The 18,316-nt window shown below is 40.6% G+C and overlaps 1 protein-coding gene across 6 annotated transcripts in view; it reads left to right on the forward strand.

The window, feature by feature from the left end:
- ULK4 (unc-51 like kinase 4) overlaps positions 1-18,316 on the forward strand; it is a 535,263-nt gene that overhangs the window by 289,868 nt on the left and 227,079 nt on the right. For all 6 annotated transcript variants that reach the window (XM_060110747.1, XM_060110746.1, XM_060110750.1 and 3 more), the window contains one exon: positions 11,164-11,269. In XM_060110747.1, coding sequence (XP_059966730.1) covers positions 11,164-11,269 — 106 coding nt within the window. The remainder of the gene's footprint in view (positions 1-11,163; positions 11,270-18,316) is intronic.

Raw genomic sequence — 18,316 nt, forward strand, 5'->3', positions numbered from 1 at the left:
TATACAGTATTTGTTTCTCTCTTTCTGACATACTTCACTCTGTATGACTGTCTCTAGGTCCATCCACGCCTCTACAAATGACCCAATTTCATTCCTCTTGTTGTTGTTGTTCTTACTTTGCACATTGGCAGGGATGCTAAGAGAAGGCAGGAGGGGTTTTGTGTCTGGATGCACACTTGTATTTTCTCTTTCTCATCTGTCCCTGCTATTTCAGGCCTGTATTTAGCTCAGAGAGCGTGTTGTGGGCCAGAGTGGCCTGTCTTTCAACACTCCAGGCAGACACATGAAAGGGGTACAAACCATCCCTGGGGACACTGGTCCTGGCAGCTTCCCTGCGGCTCCACGGCCAGGGTTCTCCCTCCTGAATAGTGTTGGCTCCGGCCTACTGCGCCTGCCTTGAGGCCTAGGGCCCTGCTGGGAGCCCAGAGGCCGGAAGCTTCCTGCTAGAAGCCTAAATAATGTGAAAGGGCACGGCTGGGGAAGCCAAGTGACACAATTAACCTGCCGGAAGGGCATCCACAGTGCACTGCCGTGGGTGTTGCACAGGACTGGGATTCTAGAGTTGAGCTGACATATTGATTGACAGATGGTACCAGCCGAGCCAGACTCCCTTCTGTGCCAGCTGGAATGTATTGCTGATAATAACTTGTATTTGCTGCTAGAGGGGCTCTACCATGTTTGTCAGTCAAATTTAAAAACAATTTGAAACTCTTTTCTCTTGTGTGTTTAACCAGAAGGATGGAGGGAGATCTAAATAAAAGAAAGGACTTAATTTTATACCTCTAGGCCCTTAGGGTGAGAGCATTGTATGTTTTTGGCTACAGATGGGAGAAGAACATTTCCAGGCCCTCGGAGTCTCCTCAGAGCCTGCTCAGCCCCACAAAACCCCGACCACAGGGCAGAGGAGCTGGTTAACTGCTTCACAGCTGGTAGAGCAAAGGCCCAGTAGCGGTTACCCCAGCACCAATTTCCTCATACCCCAAACAGTCCCACTTTGGACCCCCTACATCCTGGCCTTTCTTCCCAGGAAATCCCATATATATATTTATGAGGTAAATGAGTGAATTCATTTTAAATCACTCAGTGCCCTTGCCGTTTAATCCAGTTCATTTCCTTCCCTGTTCCTCACCCCCAGGGGTCAGTATTTGTCTCGATAAGTCTTGAGACTATTTCAAAATCATAATGCAGTGCTTCTCTGGGATTGAAAGCCTTGGAGCTCCAGTGCCCTTGCTTTGTCATCTCCTGGTTCTTGTGGGTTCTCCCCCTTTCAGGCCTTGGAATCCCACTGGGACTTTGGACACAAACTGGACTGTGGGAAGCAGTGGCCTCCCTCCATCCTGCATGTACTGTAGACTCCGACACACTCACCCCCCAGGCCCGCGGCCCCCGATGTCAGCCCTGGGAGTGGAGCCTAATCTCTGCCACTTTAGAAAGAGGAAGCTGGTTAGCAGTCAGAGTGGTGAGGCCGGAGGTAGAGATACCTTTAGGAGACGGTGGTGGCCCCGGCCAATGAGGGCAGTGGCAGTGGGGATGGAGAGCAGACAACAGATTCAGGAGGGGCTTGGGGAGAACCAGGGGACTGTCGTGGCTGATTGGATGTGGGAGATGAGAATAGAGACAGTACAGTAGTCCCGGGTGATTCCAAGATTTATGACTGGGTAGCTGGGCAGATTGGAGGGTCGTTCATTGAATTGGAAAATGGAAAAGGAGAAAGTGTGAGGGGAAAGGAGCTGAGTTCAGCTTAGATTCCACTGAGTTTGAGCTGCCTGTGGGACAGCCTTGTGAAAAATCAATAACATGAAAGTGTCCTCTTCTGCACGCATGTACTTATGTGGCTTGGGTGCTCTGAAGGCTCGTTTCTGCAGGCTCCAGATCTCTAGCATTCTGGCCATGCAGGAGAACGTATGAAAAGGAGAGTGGGTGGACACCCCACTACGTCCTGGGGCAGCACAACTGTACCAAGTGCAGGTACATGCGCAGGACAGGGGCAGCTTGCAGAGCAACGTAAGTTTTTCCCCCTGAAAGGTAATGTGAATGTGTGTTGAATGGGATATGCTGTGTGTTTATTTCTAAGAGATCGTGGATGCCACGTGTGCATCAGTTGTGTGTGCTTCTGCTTTCCGTTCTCTCGGTGCTCTCTCTAACCTTGTAGGATCGGTTCTTGTCTTCTAATGTGTTGTCTTTTGAATCCCGACCCACACCAAGGGCGGAAGAGAGTTGCCACAGTTCGTTGTTATTTTTGATCGTTAAAGGTATCTCCTACCTGGACTGTTCAGACCCCAGCCCAACTTTTTCATCTGGACATCCGGAGTCTTCTAGTGCCGTTTCCATCTTCAGATATTAGCATCAAGTATAAGGCTCTGTTTACAGTGAAAGCACTTTGGGAAGGCTGATCGTTTTTTAGCAGTATTTCCTTGCTGTGCCCTTGGTGTTGCAGAGCTGTCCTCTTCAAGCACTGAAGCAATTAGTTTTGAGAAGGCTGATTCTTCAGGGTCCAGTGCTCTCCTGCCTTTCATTTGCTGAAGCTGTACATTTTAATGAAGTTGTTTCATCTATGTTGCCAAACACTAGAATTTTGTGGCTTCAATTCTAATTATCTCTACTGGCAAATGCTATGTTTTATTAGAACTCTCAAGTGCCCTGTTTGTTAAATGTCCGTACACTGTGGCGTTGGGCACACAAATTAGGTCAGCCTTGCTTACTGGGCTATGGATGAAGGAGTTAAAGATTTTCGTCATAATCTTAAAGTGCAGTAGGATCGCCTTGGGTGTCTTTGTAAGATAGCAGTGATGGCTTCTCCTGTGAGCTCAGCTTCCTTTCTCACCCATCAAGCCTACACTAACACTGAGTGTCTCAATCGTGTGGCTATTGACTGTGGGGCTAGTACGTAATTTTATCCTTGGTGGGTAGTATGCCCATTCTTCCCTTTCCTTAGTTGCCTAATACCCACATCTTGCTTCCCGGGTTGCATGTCTTACAGCAAATGATCTGTATTAAGGGCTCTTGTGAAGCCAGGAGTTCCCAGTGGTGGTGACACAGGGCTGGTCACATTGTAGCCGAAGGCGGAGGGCAACATTACAGTAGCGGCCCCAAATCAATATGTCTGTGCCTCTTTCCATCCCTGCCTCTGGATTCCTTTAAGTCCGTGGGTCCTCAGGTCATGTTGGCTAACCTGGGGTGTGCTGACTGGTGACCCTGACACCCCACCCTCCACTTTCCTGCTCCATTAATGTGGTCATCAGGCAATGTCGCTTGGTGGTTAGGGACCCCTGCCATCCTACAGACTGAATCCCAACTTCACAATCGAGGAGCTGGGTGATCCCTGGCAAGTGACACTTCATCTCGCTAACCTCAATGTCCTTATCTGTAAAGAGGGGAGAACTGTAGTCACTTCAGGATTTTGGTGAGGCTTAAATGAGATAGAATATGCTTGGGGTAGAGGCCACGGCACATAGTACCTTATCAGTGTGTTGTCAGTTCTGCCTTGTCCTGGCTCGGGCCCACGTGGCTGCTCTACCTCAGTCAGCACAGAAGCTGCTGGTGCCTGGGCCCCAGACCCTGTGCCAGAGACCCTGTCGCAGGTCATTAAAAGCTTCCTTCTCTCCTCACACCACTTTTCTTCCATGTGTTGGGGTGCCAGTGGTGTGGACCCCTTTCTTTATTAGTGAGCCATGGGGATTAAAAAAAAAAAAAAAGACACCAGGATTTTACCTAGGCTTCTGTTACAGTCCTTTCACCCTGGGGCTCAGGTAGACCTTTTTAGGGAGAGGGGTTGTCTTAGAGGAACATCTAATGAAGACACAGCCTTTAATCAGCATCATCCCTTCCCTCCAGCTCTGACCCAAGGTCTTTGAATCAAACTTGTGGTTCCCTTTCCTCTTTACATCAGTCTTCCAGGGGCCCAAGAAGAACTCTTGTCCCACATGTTTACCCTGGTGGTTTCTCCCTTCATATAATTCTCTACTCTGACTTTGAAAGTAAATATGATGTTTTTCAAAGCGTAATTTATCCCCTGTGGGCTATGAATATGGTTGTGAACAGCAAGAACAAATCTTAATAAAGTTGCTAAGAGAAATGAAATAACTCAATTTGATAGAAAATAATAGAAGTATGCTTAATTCATATTTATACCTTCTCAACTACTCTTCGCCTGTCTTTAGCATTCTTTCTGGGGGAAGTTATGATCTAGGCCACAGCAATAACTGTCTAGGTTCCCCTAGAGAACCATGTTGTCATCTTGAGCAGGAACAATGACTCTGTTCCATGGTCTCCCTCCCTCATACTAGGTAAGAAACATTTATACCTACAAGAAGGAAGAGGAAGTAAGTACAATTTTATAATATAATTTTAATAATGCCCCTACTTTATTTAGAACAAAGTTCAGTCTATGAATGGTCTGAAAATCAACAACAAAGAAACTAAAACACAACAGTGTTTTGAATAATGGCTAGAATAGAAAAGGAACCATGCCTCCCAGTCTGGTTGTAGGATTATTGGTCTCTATTCTCTGCATCAAATATGGTGCCCTGAGTGTTTCCAGTGATAAGGTTAGTGGGGGCTTTTTATAGAGTGTACCTTTATGCCCCTCTGCAGATTGAGTAGTGGGGCTGGCAGAGCCCTTCCTTCTGCAGTGATTCTGGAAACTCCAGGCCAGGAGTCTCAGGACCTGGTTGGCTGGGGTACGGTCCTGGGTTCTTAGTGTTCAGGGGTAACGGAGGTTTGGAAACTTGGCTTTTGTACTTAAGGGAAATGCCTACATCAACAGGTGGCCGTCGCTCAAGGAAAAACCAAAGTATTGGCTTTGCAATGAGCCAAAAATACTGCCAAGAGCACAGAAAAGGTGCATTTAATCATAAAATCATGTATATGGAAGGAACAATGGATTTATCTCCAGTAAAACTGACCTGTATTTGCCGACAGACTGGCCTTTGAACCAGGAGTGATATGTGTTATTTTACCAAATGGGACCAAAAGAAGAGATTTGTTAGTGTCTTTATTCTTCACAAGAACAGGTTTCCTATGTATCGTTAGTTACTTTATCATGAGTAACATGTCATGTCATCTTCGTGCTTATTAATCACCCTTTCCTTCCAACCAACTGTAAGAATAATTAGATGAAATTGGTGGCAGCCCATTGCTTCCACATTAATATTCTTAAGCTGATGTCAGTGAATTTTATATGGTTGAGGCTGTTCAGTTTGGCTTCTCCATATCTATCGATTGCCCTTTTTGAGCAGGATGAAGGTGTTTTTATTAAGCTTGGATGCCAATGAGAGTTATTTTACGGTGACCACAGTGCAAGGCACTGTCACCATGTTGGGGAATGGCAGGCGTGGCGCTGGACAGGCTCGGCTGTCCCCCGGGCCCGGCTGCCAGCCCCGCAGCTAGTAAGTCTTCTGTTTAGGCTCATCTGATGTCATTCCCTCACTTATACTTTCAATGACCTTTTGTGTATCTATCTGTAAAGGTAAAACAGAGAAACTCACAGCCTAATAGCATCAAACATTAACATCCACTCTTAAGCCTATTTCTACAGAATATAAATTTTCAGCCAGTGGTATTTGGAAAGGAGACCTTTTGTCTTGTATTAAAGATATAGATGGTAAGATTCATGAAATCAAGTGGCTCCTGTTGGTGGGATGTACATGTCTGTTAATTGCAGTTTCAGAGACTGATGCGTGTTAGTATTTTGGTGCGCTTTGGAAGCCATGTGTTCATCAGGGGAGTCCCGGTGTCTCTGCTGCACGTCCTCACTCTGAGACCTGGGCTACTGGAGCCTCTACCGTCTAGACCATCACTGGTCTTAAGGGCAGAGGAAAGACAGGACGGCGATGCCCTCTCTGACCCTTAAAGCTTCTGCCCAGATGAGTCTAATTGGCCAAAGTAAGTCCAGTTATGGGCATCTCGAATTATGAGGGGGCAGGAGAGTGCCATCCTCCTGCATATCTAGGAGAGGGAAGTGGGAAATCATGTACATTTGTAATGACTAACTCGAAGTCACAAATGTAGATTCTTGAGTAAAACGGAAAGCTGGTTCCTTGAAAAGACCAATAAAATAGGCAAGGCTTTGGTGAGTCTGACCAATCAGAAAGAGGGAGGAGACAGGTAAAAGGTGATGTCAGTTGGTTCAGAGAAGACAGGTGAAGACAGGTGACTGCTGTGTATGATTCTATTACAATACGTTTGGAAACTTGGATATTATAGGTGATTTTCTTGGAAAATGGAAATAAAATTGGGTCAGTGTGTACATTCCTGATTATAAGATGTTTTTCAAAAAAATATTTAAAGATCTACCGGTAGAAATACACTGAGCCCAGTTGCTTTTATTAGTGAGTTCTACCACATCACCCAGAAGTAGATGCACAATAAATATTTGTGGAATAAAATGGATGGACAAGGCTAGCATGAAACTGATACTAAAATCAGATGAGGATGTCACTCATAGGCCAATAACATTGAAGAACATTGATTCAACTACCCTAAAACAAACTAGCTAACAGAACCTGGCAGCATAAAGAGTAAATCCAAACCTGCTCAGGCACTGCCTTCCGAAGGAGGTATGCCTTACGTGCCTTGTTTAAAACTGCAGCCTTCCCCCGCGGCACTCCCAAACCACTTTACCCTGTTCTGTTTTCTCCTATAGTGTGTATCATCTTTAACATACCATGGAATTATTTACTATGTTGTGTCCCCCTCTGCTTCAAGGTAAACTCCACAGGGCATCTGCAAGGGCAGGGCTGTTTATTAAAAAAATTAATTAAAAAATGTTTTTTGGTCTCTTCTATTCACTGACATAAGCCAAGTACCTAGAACAGTGGGCACTTAGTAAATATGTATTGCAAAAATGAATTAATTCTAAATGCAATATGGGATCCTGGATTGGATCCCAGAACAGAAAAGGATGTTAGTGGAAAATGTGAAATTTGAATAAAGTTTGTAGTTCCACTGTTAGCTTTGTATCAGTGTTAAGTCCCTAGTTTTGTTTCTTATTTTAAAGGTTTATTTATTTATTTATTTATTTATTTATTTATTTATTTATTTATTTTTTGGGCTGCATCAAGTCTTAGTTGTGGCACATGGGATCTTCGTTGAGGCATGCAGGCTCTTTTGTTGTGGTGCACGGGCTTCTCTCTAGTTGTGGCGTGTGGGTTTTCTCTCCCTAGTCGTGACATGCAGGTTCCAGAGCATGCAGGCTCTGTAGTTTTCCGGCACGCAGGGTCTCTAGTTGAGGCGCGTGAGCTCAGTAGTTGTGGATCGTGGGCTTAGTTGCCCTGCGGCATGTGGGATCTTAGTTCCCTGACCAGGGATTGAACCTGCATCCCCTGCATTGGAAGGCGGATTCTTTTTTTTTTTTTTTTTAACGTTTTTATTGGAGTATAATTGCTTTACAATGGTGTGTTAGTTTCTGCTTTATAACAAAGTGAATCAGTTATACATATACATATACATATATCCCCATATCTCTTCCCTCTAGCGTCTCCCTCCCTCCCACCCTTCTAGCTGGTCACAAAGCACCAAGCTGATTTCCCTATGCTATGCGACTGCTTCCCACTAGCTATCTATTTTACGTTTGGTAGTGTATATATGTCCATGCCACTCTCTCACTTTGTCTCAGCTTACCCTTCCCCCTCCTCGTGTCCTCAAGTTCATCCTCTAGTAGGTCTGAGTCTTTATTCCCATCTTGCCCCTAGGTTCTTCATAACCTTTTTTTTTTTTTAGATTCCATATATATGTGTTAGCATACAGTATTTGTTTTTCTTTTTCTGACTTACTTCACTCTGTATGACAGTCTCTAGGTCCATCCACCTCACTACAAATAACGCAATTTCGTTTCTTTTTATGGCTGAGTAATATTCCATTGTATGTATGTGCCACATCTTCTTTATCCATTCATCTGTCGATGGGCACTTAGGTTGTTTCCATGTCCTGGCTATTGTAAATAGAGCTGCAGTGAACATTGTGGTACATGACTCTTTTTGAATTATGGCTTTCACAGGGTATATGCCCAGTAGTGGGATTGCTGGCTCGAATGGTAGTTCTATTTTTAGTTTTTTAAGGAACCTCCATACTGTTCTCCATAGTGGCTGTATCCATTTACATTCCCACCAACAGTGTATGAGGGTTCCCTTTTCTCCACACCCTCTCCAGCATTTATTGTTTGTAGATTTTTTGATGATGGCCATTCTGACTGGTGTGAGGTGATACCTCATTGTAGTTTGGATTTGCATTTCTCTAATGATTATGATGTTGAGCATTCTTTCATGTGTTTGTTGGCAATCTGTATATCTTCTTTGGAGAAATGTCTATTTAGGTCTTCTGCCCATTTTTGGATTGGGTTGTTTGTTTTTTTGATATTGAGCTGCATGAGCTGCTTATAAATTTTGGAGATTAATCCTTTGTCAGTTGCTTCATTTGCAAATATTTTCTCCCATTCTGAGGGTTGTCTTTTGGTCTTGTTTATGGTTTCCTTTGCTGTGCAAAAGCTTTGAAGTTTCATTAGGTCCCCTTTGTTTATTTTTGTTTTTATTTCCATTTCTCTAGGAGGTGGGTCAAAAAGGATCTTGCTGTGTGTGATTTATGTCATAGAGTGTTTTGCCTATGTTCTCCTCTAAGAGTTTGATAGTGTCTTGCCTTACATTTAGGTCTTTAATCCGTTTTGACTTTATTTTTGTGTATGGTGTTAGGGAGTGTTCTAGTTTCATTCTTTTACATGTAGCTGTCCAGTTTTCCCAGCACCACTTAGTGAAGAGGCTGTCTTTTCTCCATTGTATATTCTTGCCTCCTTTATCAAAGATAAGATGACCATATGTGCGTGGGTTTATCTCTGGGCTTTCTGTCCTGTTCCATTGATCTATATGTCTGTTTTTGTTCCAGTATCATACTGTCTTGATTACCATAGCTTTGTAGTATAGTCTGAAGTCAGGGAGCCTGATTCCTCCAGCTCCATTTTTCTTTCTCAAGATTGCTTTGGCTATTCGGGGTCTTTTGTGTTTCCATACAAATTGTGAAATTTTTTGTTCTAGTTCTGTGAAAAATGCAAGGCAGATTCTTTACTACTGGACCACCAGGGAAGTCCCAGTTCTGAGTTTTGATCAGTGTACCTTGGTTGGGTATGCTGTTAACATAGGGGACATCTGGGTGAAGGGTATATGGAAACTCTCTACACTGTCTTTGCAACTCTTCCGTGTAAATCTAAAATTATTTCAAAAGAAAATTTTATTAAAACTAAGTTAGTCCAAAGAATTCTAAGATGCTTCAGCATTTAAAAAGTACAATAAAATTTCCACTCAAATGACACCTTCTCAATGAGTCCCACCTTGACCACACATTGTTAGGTGATGGACAGCCTCAGTGCTGAACTCCCAACCCTCCTTTCCTGCTCTGCTCTTTCCTTTTTCTACCATAGCACTTGTTATCTTCTAACACATAGTCCAGTTTACTTGCTTACTGTGCCTGTTTTGTGGGGTTTTTTTAGTATTTATTTGGCTGCTCCGGGTCTTATTTGTGGCATGCGGAATCTCTAGTTGGGGCACGCGGGATCTAGTTCCCTGACCAGAGACTGAACCTGGGCCCCCTGCTTTGGGAGTGCAGAGTCTTAACCACTTGACCACTAGGGAATTCCCTGTGCCTGTTGTTTGTTGTCTATTTCCGTGAGGACAGGGAACCTTGTTTTGTTCTCTCAGGTGCCTAGAACAGTGCCTGGTACATAATAGCTCTTCATCAGTTATTTGCTGAGTGAATTAATAAATATGATATAGCTTACGTTTAGATAACAGAGCAAACCATGTATTCTGTGTGTGTGAGAGAGAGAGAGAGAGAAAGAGAGAAAATGAATAGGAAAGGGTCTGGATGGAGTCCACTAAATTGATACACCCATAACTCTTTAGGATAGGGCTCGTTATTAACAGAGTGACCAAGGGGCGGGGCCAAGGCTAGTGTGGGACAAGCTAGCCACCTAGAAGCACTCACTTCCAGCAAGTGCTTGCATTGGCACAGTCCTGAGAGCGAGTGCCTCCATTCTTTTTCTACTCGGTGCAGCTGGCTTGCCTCCCCTAGTCCTGGAGCTTAAAGACTTTATTTTTATACTATTTGAAATTTTATAGTTTTAATCACAATCAGTGCTAGTTGTTTAATTTTTTAAAAATTCAGAAGAGTGAATAGGAAACAAAACTAAAGCAAGTTGTTTTTTAAATTTTATTTTATTTATTTATTTTTGGCTGTGTTGGGTCTTCGTTGCTGTGCGTGGGCTCTCTCTAGTTGTGACGAGCGGGAGCTACTCTTTGTTGAGGTGCACGGGCTTCTCATTTCTGTGGCTTCTCTCGTTGCGGAGCTTGGGCTCTAGGCATGGGGGCTTCAGTAGTTGCGGGATGCGGGCTCAATAGTTGTGGCTCGCGGGCTCTAGAGCGCAGGCTCAGTAGTTTTGGTGCACGGACTTAGTTACTCCGCAGCATGTGGGATCTTCCCGGACCAGGGCTCGAGCCCGTGTCCCCTGCATTGGCAGGTGGATTCTCAACCGCTGCGCCATCAGGGAAGCCCCAAGTTATTTTTAATATCCCTTAAAAGTTACAAAGAAGTTGTCTTTTGTGTCTTTACAATGAGAAATGAAGGCCAAAGTTACTCCCTGCTGTATGATGAAAAGTGTTAGGGAAAGCAAAATTCACTTTTTCAGATCCCAAGTGTAGTTTATTACACTGAAGCAGTGATGCAATAAGTCATATCCAACATAACCAACAATGTGTAAGACTAAAGAAGGAGAATAGCAGTTTACTCTCCAAACTGCAGAAATATTTCTTTAAGAAGTTTTTCTTCTGTGATCTCAAAATCACTTTCAGGTGTAGTTTCCTAAGTTCCAAGTACTTGATTTCTGATCTCTCTGACTCCTTTGGTGCCCTTTGAAAGCACAGAGGGCTTTGTGGTTGTCCCTCAGTGTGTGGGCAGGGAACTGCATGAAGCAGTGCTGGTGCTGAGTGATTCATACTGCCTCCCGCTCACCTAACTCACTGATGGGGCCTTACCACAGAGGGGTCTGCTTCACCCAAGTGGAAAAAGATAATCATTCAACCTTGTAAAAGAATGAAGGGATGGAGGTCGTTTAATCATTTGTCTTTATTACGATGTAATGCTATTTCTGTACTGTTATGATGGAATGGTGATCTGTTGCAGGAACGTCAGGCGAACATTCTGGGTAACACCATGCAAAGTGTGGTTGCATTGCTCAACAATCTGGTCACCTGCAAAGATTTGAATATGAAGCTGCTTTATGAACAAGGTAAATGCTTCTTAGACTTCATCTTTGATTTTGTTGAATTTTGCCTATTTGTAAGTTTCCTCATTTTACATAGTAGAGAGTCAAGAAGTACTATTTAAAGTTGATCAATCAAAATAGATGTTTAAAGGTGTACAAATAATGATAACATTACCAGCAAAAATGGAAAGTGTCGTTAGATTGTGGTAGATTCTCTGAGTTAATTCATTCTCCTTCATGGCACAAAATCAATACAAACTCCTTACAGATGAGAAACCAAGAAGTAGAGTGTAAGCAGAGTATTCAGACTTATTTGTGCCTATCAAAATGAAAGCATATATGGTCAAAAGCACCTTGGAAAATGAGACTGGATGAGTTGAGGGTGGCTTTACTTTACACTTTATGCATATCTGTAATATTAAAATGAAAAACTTTCTAAGGACTTCATTTTTTTTAGAGTAGTTTTAGGTTTAAAACCAAACTGAGAGGGAGGTACAGAGATTTCCCATAAAACCCCTGCCCCCCACCCATGCATAGCCTACGCCATTGTCAACATCACTCACCAAAGTGGTATGTTCTTTACTAAAGATAGACCAACATTGACATCCTAGTCACCCAAAGTCCTGAGTTTACAAAAGGGTTCACTCTTGGTGTTGTACATTCTATGTGTTTGGACACATGTATGACATATATCCATCATCACAGTGTTATCTGGTGTTTTTGCTTTCATTGCCCTAAAAATCCTCTGTGCTCTGCCTATTCACACCCCTGCCTTCTGCAAACTCTGATCTTTTTATTGTCTCCCTAGTGTTGCCTTTTCCAGAATGTCATAAAGTTAGAATCACACAGTAGGTAGTCTTTTCACATTGGCTTCTTTCACTTAGTAATGTTTATTTAAGGTTTCTCCATGTCTTTTCATGGTTTGATAGCTCATTTCTTTTTAGCACTGAATAATTCTCCATTGTCTGGATGTACCACAGTTTATTAATCCATTCACTTAACAAAGGACATCTTGGTTGCTTCCAGGTTTTGGCAGTTCTGAATAAAGCTGCTGTAAATATCTGTGTGCAACTTTTTTGTTGTTGTTGTTTTTCACATCTTTATTGGAGTATAATTGCTTTACAATGGTGTGTTAGTTTCTCCTTTATAACAAAGTGCATCAGTTATACATATACACATGTTCCCGTATCTCTTCCCTCCTGCGTCTCCCTCCCTCCCACCATCCCTATCCCACTCCTCTAGGTGGTCACAAAGCACCGAGCTGATCTCCCTGTGCTATGCGGCCGCTTCCCACTAGCTGTCTATTTTACGCTTGGTAGTGTAGATATGTCCATGCCACTCTCTCACCTCGTCACAGCCTACCCCTCCCCCTCCCCATATCCTCAAGTCCATGCTCTAGTAGGTCTGTGTCTTTATTCCCGTCTTACCCCTAGGTTCTTCATGACCTTTTTTTTTTTCCCTTAGATTCCATATATACGTGTTAGCATATGGTATTTGTTTTTCTCTTTCTGACTTACTTCACTCTATATGACAGACTCTAGGTCCATGTGGATTTAAGTTTTGAACTCCTTTAGGTAAATACCAAGAAGTGCAATTGCTAATCATACACTAACTGTTTAATTTTGTAAAGAACTGCTAAATTGTCTTCTAAAGTGGCTGTACCATTTTGCATTCCCACAGTGAATGACAGTTCCTGTTCCTCAGCATCCTTGCCAGCAGTTTGTGTTGTCAGTATTCTGGATTTTGGACATTCTGATAGGTGTGTAGTGGTAGCTCATTGTTTTAATTTGCCTTTCCCTGATGGCATATGATGTGGAGCATTTTCTCATATTCTTGTTTTCCATCTGTATATCTTCTCTGGTGATCTCTGCTAAGATCTTTAACCTAATTTTTAATTGGGTTATTTGTTTTCTTACTGTTGGGTTTCAGGAATTCTTTGTATATTTTGAACAAGTGTCCTTTATCAGATCCGTCTTTTGCAAATATTTTCACCCAGTTTTGTGGCTTGTCTTCTGATTCTCTTGGTATTGTCTTCTGCAGAGCAGAAGTTTTCAATTTTAATTAAGTCCAGCTTATCAGTTATTTCTTTTATGGATTTTGTCTGTGGTATTGTATCTCAAAAGTCATCAGTATACCCACCGTCATCTTGTTACGTTATCCTCTAGGAGTTTTATAGTTTTGAATTTTTTACAATTAGGTGTGATCCATTTTGAGTTAATTTTTGTGAAAGGTATAAGGTCGGTTTTGTGTGTGTGTGTGTGTGTGTGTGTGTGTGTATGTTGCTGTCTAGTTCCAGCACCATTTGTTGAAGGGACTCTTTGCTCCATTGTATTGCCTTTACTCTTTTGCCAAAGATCTTTTAACTATATTTATGTGAGTCTGTTTCTGGGCTGTCTGTTCTGTTCCATTAATCTATTTGCTTATTCTTTCACCAGTACCACACTGTCTTTGATGTCTGTAGCTTTATAGTAAGTCTTGAAGTCGGGTAGCATCAGTCCTTCAACTTTGTTCTTCTCCTCAATATTGTGTTGGCTGTTCTGGGTCTTTGCCTTCATATAATCTTTAGAATCGGTTTGTTGATACTAATAAAATAACTTGCTTGGACTTTGATTGGGATTGCATTGATTCTATAGATCAAGTTGGGAATATTGTTGCATTTTAAACATAATGTTTACTACTTTTATATTAATAAAATATTTCATTTGAATGTTCATAAAAATAAGACTTGAATGAGATCAATCAGTGGATAAGATCATTAAGTCCCTGTTCTGATTTTTTCCCCCAAGAATTTAGAGTTTTGTTTCTATGTGGTCATTATATTTAAATGTTGGCAGTATTTTTTTCCTCCCCTAAGAAAAATGTGCATTCCCAGCAGTAATAAATATTGCCAACAGTTAAGGGATTTTAGTGCATAGAAATATTTATTCTTTTATACAACAACATCCTATTCTGTTTTATGGGTATGTCAGAATAGACCAGTACTCTAATGAATATGGGTAATCTCCAATTTTTTGCTATTACAGATAGTTCTGCAATGAATAACCTTATGCATGCATACCTTCACACGGGAGCAGGACTATGTATAGGGTAAATTCCTGGGGTTAGAATAGCTGGATCAAGGGGTATATGCATCTGTAATTTCCATAGATATTGACAAGGTGTTGTAAGTAACATGCCAATTTGTACTTCCATCAAGTCACATGAGATTGGTTGTCTTCAGACCTAAGAGTATGTTATGTTTTCCCATTTGTTTGACTTTGTTTCTTTATAGTTTTCCTTACATAGGCCATATGCATTTCTTGTTGTTTATCTCTTCCCAGGTTTCTGCCCATCCTTTTTTGCTTGCTATTAGAAATAAGGAATTTTCTGCCAATATAGCTTTCAATTATTTTTTTAGTATGTGTTTTTGATTTCTATTTATTAACTTTGTTCCTAGGTTAATTCTCTTATTACTTTCCATAGTAATGGTTTCTAAATGATTCTGTTTACTTTCTGGTTATATAATAATAACCATTAGTAACCGTCTTTCTTTTCAACTTTTATAGTTCTACTTTTTCTCTCTTGTCCAATTGCAGGATTCAAAGAGAATGAGACAGAGGATACCTTGGTATTACCTCAGAATCTTTTGTTCTGTTTAAGAAGTACCTATCTATTTAAATTTTATCTTTGTAATCAAGAATAAATAATGACTTTTGTCAAATGCTTTCTTGGCATCTCTGGAAATGAGCAAATGATTTTTCCTTGGATCTATTCATGTAACAGATTATATTTAATAGATTACCTAATATTAAATCATCCTAGCATTTGAGTCAGTAACCACACTTAATTGTGATATAATATTCTTTAATTGTACTACTTAAATTCTTTGTTAATCTTTTATTCAGGATTTTCCATTGCTACTCATAAGTGGGATTGGTCTGTAGTTTCGTTTCCTGTTTCTTTCTTTTTTAAAAATACTGTTTTTTGCTAGATTTTGGTGTCATTGCTATGTTGCTTCTTCTTCTTTTTTTTTTTAAAGGAAGTTTTCTCTCTTCTTTTCTCTCTTCTTTTGAACTGAATTGAGATCGCAGAAATTATGCAGTGATAGGAGATGTAGGAATTGCATCCTAGCCAGTGGAGAAACCTTGCTATGCACCTAAGTAAAGTTATACCAGCCTGAAACTAAAGGCTACTCTAGACCTGCCATAGAGTCTCAACCATATCCTAGGACTAAGGATTAAACCACTATAGTCCTTTCCTAACAAAGAATAAAACTAATCCCTCAGGGTCAAAAGATTCACAAGGAATTTAACTGCCTGCTAGAACAAAATGCCACTTAAGAGATGACAGTATAACCCACACTCTCTACAACACATTATCCACAGTGACAAGCATACAGCCAAAACTTAATATACATGAAAAAGAATCTAGAAAATGTGGCCCATGATGATGATGATGATGATGATGATGATAATAATAATAATAATAATAATAATAATAATAATAAAATGTCAGTTCACACAAAGCCCAAGATCACCCAGATGTTGGAATTACCAGATCAGGCACTTTTTTCCTATCTGTTAAAAATTTTTATTAGCAAATAATAGAGAGGTAAGATAACCCTAGCACCCAACTGATGCTTTCTTGACAATCAGGAGATTTGAAAGGAGAGTAATGCTCTCACTGTATTATTCAAGGTGATTTCATGTGGTCTTGGCATTCTTGTACTTCCTAAAATCATCCCAAATTCTGAGAAACTCAAAACCAGGAATCTGTACCAGTTTTCATGTGTTGCACTTTTTTGGGGGGATAGCGTTTTTTCCAGCTTTTTAAAGATGCAGCCGAACTACAACAATGTGTAAGTTTAAGGTATACAATGTGATGATTTGGTAGGTGTATATATTGTGAAATGGTAGATCAGGCTTTTAAACAACTATTATAAATATATCCAAGGCCAAAGAGAAAAGAGGTAGGGAATTTCATCAGAGAAATGGAATCTATGAAACACTAGAGCCAAGTAGAAGTCTAGAACCAAAAAGTATAATATCTGAAATGAAAACTTCCCTGGAGTTTAGCAGATTAAAAAGTGCAGAAGAAACAGTAACTAAACTTGTAAGATTAGTAAAGTTTTCCCATTTGAAGAACAAAGAGAAAGATTTTTTAAAAATGAAAGAACGTCACTGACCTGTGGGACAATAATCAAGCATTCTAATATATATGTAATTGTAAACCCAGAAACAGAAGAGGGATAATGGGGCAGAAAAAGAATTTAAATAAATAATGGCCAAAATATTACCATATTTGGTGACAATATTTGCTTATAGATCCAAGAAGCTAAGAAAACCTTAGCAAGATTGAAAAACAGAAACTACCTAAGCACATAATATCCAAACTTCTGAAAATTGAAGATAAAAATTTTGAAAGTGTTCAGAGAAAAATGACACATAAAGGAGGTCAGCAATACAAATGATGGCTGATCTCTTGTCAGAAACAGTAGAGGTCAGAAGAGCAGAAAAATACCTTGAGTGTTGACATAATAAAGCTGCCAACCTAGATTTTTATATTCAGTGAAAATATCCTTTAAAAATGAAAGTGAGGGCTTCCTTGGTGGCGCAGTGGTTGAGAGTCCACCTGCCGATGCACGGGACACGGGTTTGTGCCCCGGTCCGGGAAGATCCCACATGCCACGGGGCGGCTGGGCCCGTGAGCCATGGCCGCTGAGCCTGCATGTCCGGAGCCTGTGCTCCGCAATGGGAGAGGCCACAACAGTGAGAGGCCCGTTCACAGCAAAAAAAAAAAAAAAATGAGGGTGAAATATGGACATTTCAGATAAATGAAAGGAATGGGAATTTTCTGCCTAATGGTAAATGTTAAATTAACTTTTCAAGATAAAGGGAAGTAATACCAGATGAAAACTGAAACTCAGATCTGCAGAAAGAAATAAAGTATACAAGGCAGGGCTTAACTAGAAAAGAATATCTTTTTTTTCCTCTTCTCTGAAATTCTTTAAAAGAAAACTTACTAGGCAGGCTTCCAGAATGGGTACATTGATGACCCCCATAAACCTATCTTGCCATAAAAGTAACAAAAACACTGGAAAAAAAAGTTTGGTAGTAAACTTTGTGAACTCTGGAAATTACCAAATTACTAAAGGCTTGCAACAATGTAAGGAATGTTTATTCAAGAAAAACTGATGAGTCTCTATAAGAAGAAGGCTCTCTGGCTGGAGCTGTAAAGTGCCTAAACGTTGAAGGCATTCTCCAACACACACACACAGCCCCTTGGCAAAGGTGGAAGACTTATTGATTCAAGGCATTTAAGGAAATCTCTGGCCAGTCTTTAGTTGGGTACTGAGCTAAATGACACAGACTCCTGTGGCTTGACACTACAGGTAATACAGACTTAAAGAATTAGCACAGGAAAGTCACTGAACTAACTACAACAAAACAGCAATAACTGAAAACCGTTGGTGTGTGTGTGTGTGGGGGTCTGATTTCCAAACTTTACACATTATATGATCTAAGATATCCAGTTTTAATCAACAATTACAAAGCATGCCCAAAAAAATAAAAAATAGGAAGGTATGGCCCATATACAGGAAAAATGCAGTCAATAAAACTATTTCAGAGGAGATCCATATGTTGGATTAACTAGACAAAGATTTTAAATCAGCTGTTATGAATACATGCAAAGAACTATAGGAAACCACGTCTAAAGATTTAAAGGGAAAGCATGAAAATGATGTCTGCACAAGTTGAGAATGTCAGTAAAGAGACAACATTATAAAAAAGAACCAAATGGAAATTCTGAAGTTGAAAAGTATAATAATTGAGATGAATAATTCACTAGAGATTCTCAACAGTAGATATGAAATGGCAGAAGAAAGAATCAGCTAATTTGCAGATAGGTAGGTGATTACTACTGACCTTATAGAAATAAGAAGGATTATAAGGGAATACTATAAACTAACTATATCCCAGTAAATTAGATAACTTAGATGAAATTTCTAGAAAGGCAAACTATTAAAATTGTTTAAACTATTAAAACATCTGAATCATTGTTCCTTTTCCATAAGAATGACCCGTATTTATA

This window comes from Mesoplodon densirostris, chromosome 10 (genome assembly GCF_025265405.1).
Source record: "Mesoplodon densirostris isolate mMesDen1 chromosome 10, mMesDen1 primary haplotype, whole genome shotgun sequence".
NCBI classification, from domain to species: Eukaryota; Metazoa; Chordata; class Mammalia; order Artiodactyla; family Ziphiidae; genus Mesoplodon; species Mesoplodon densirostris.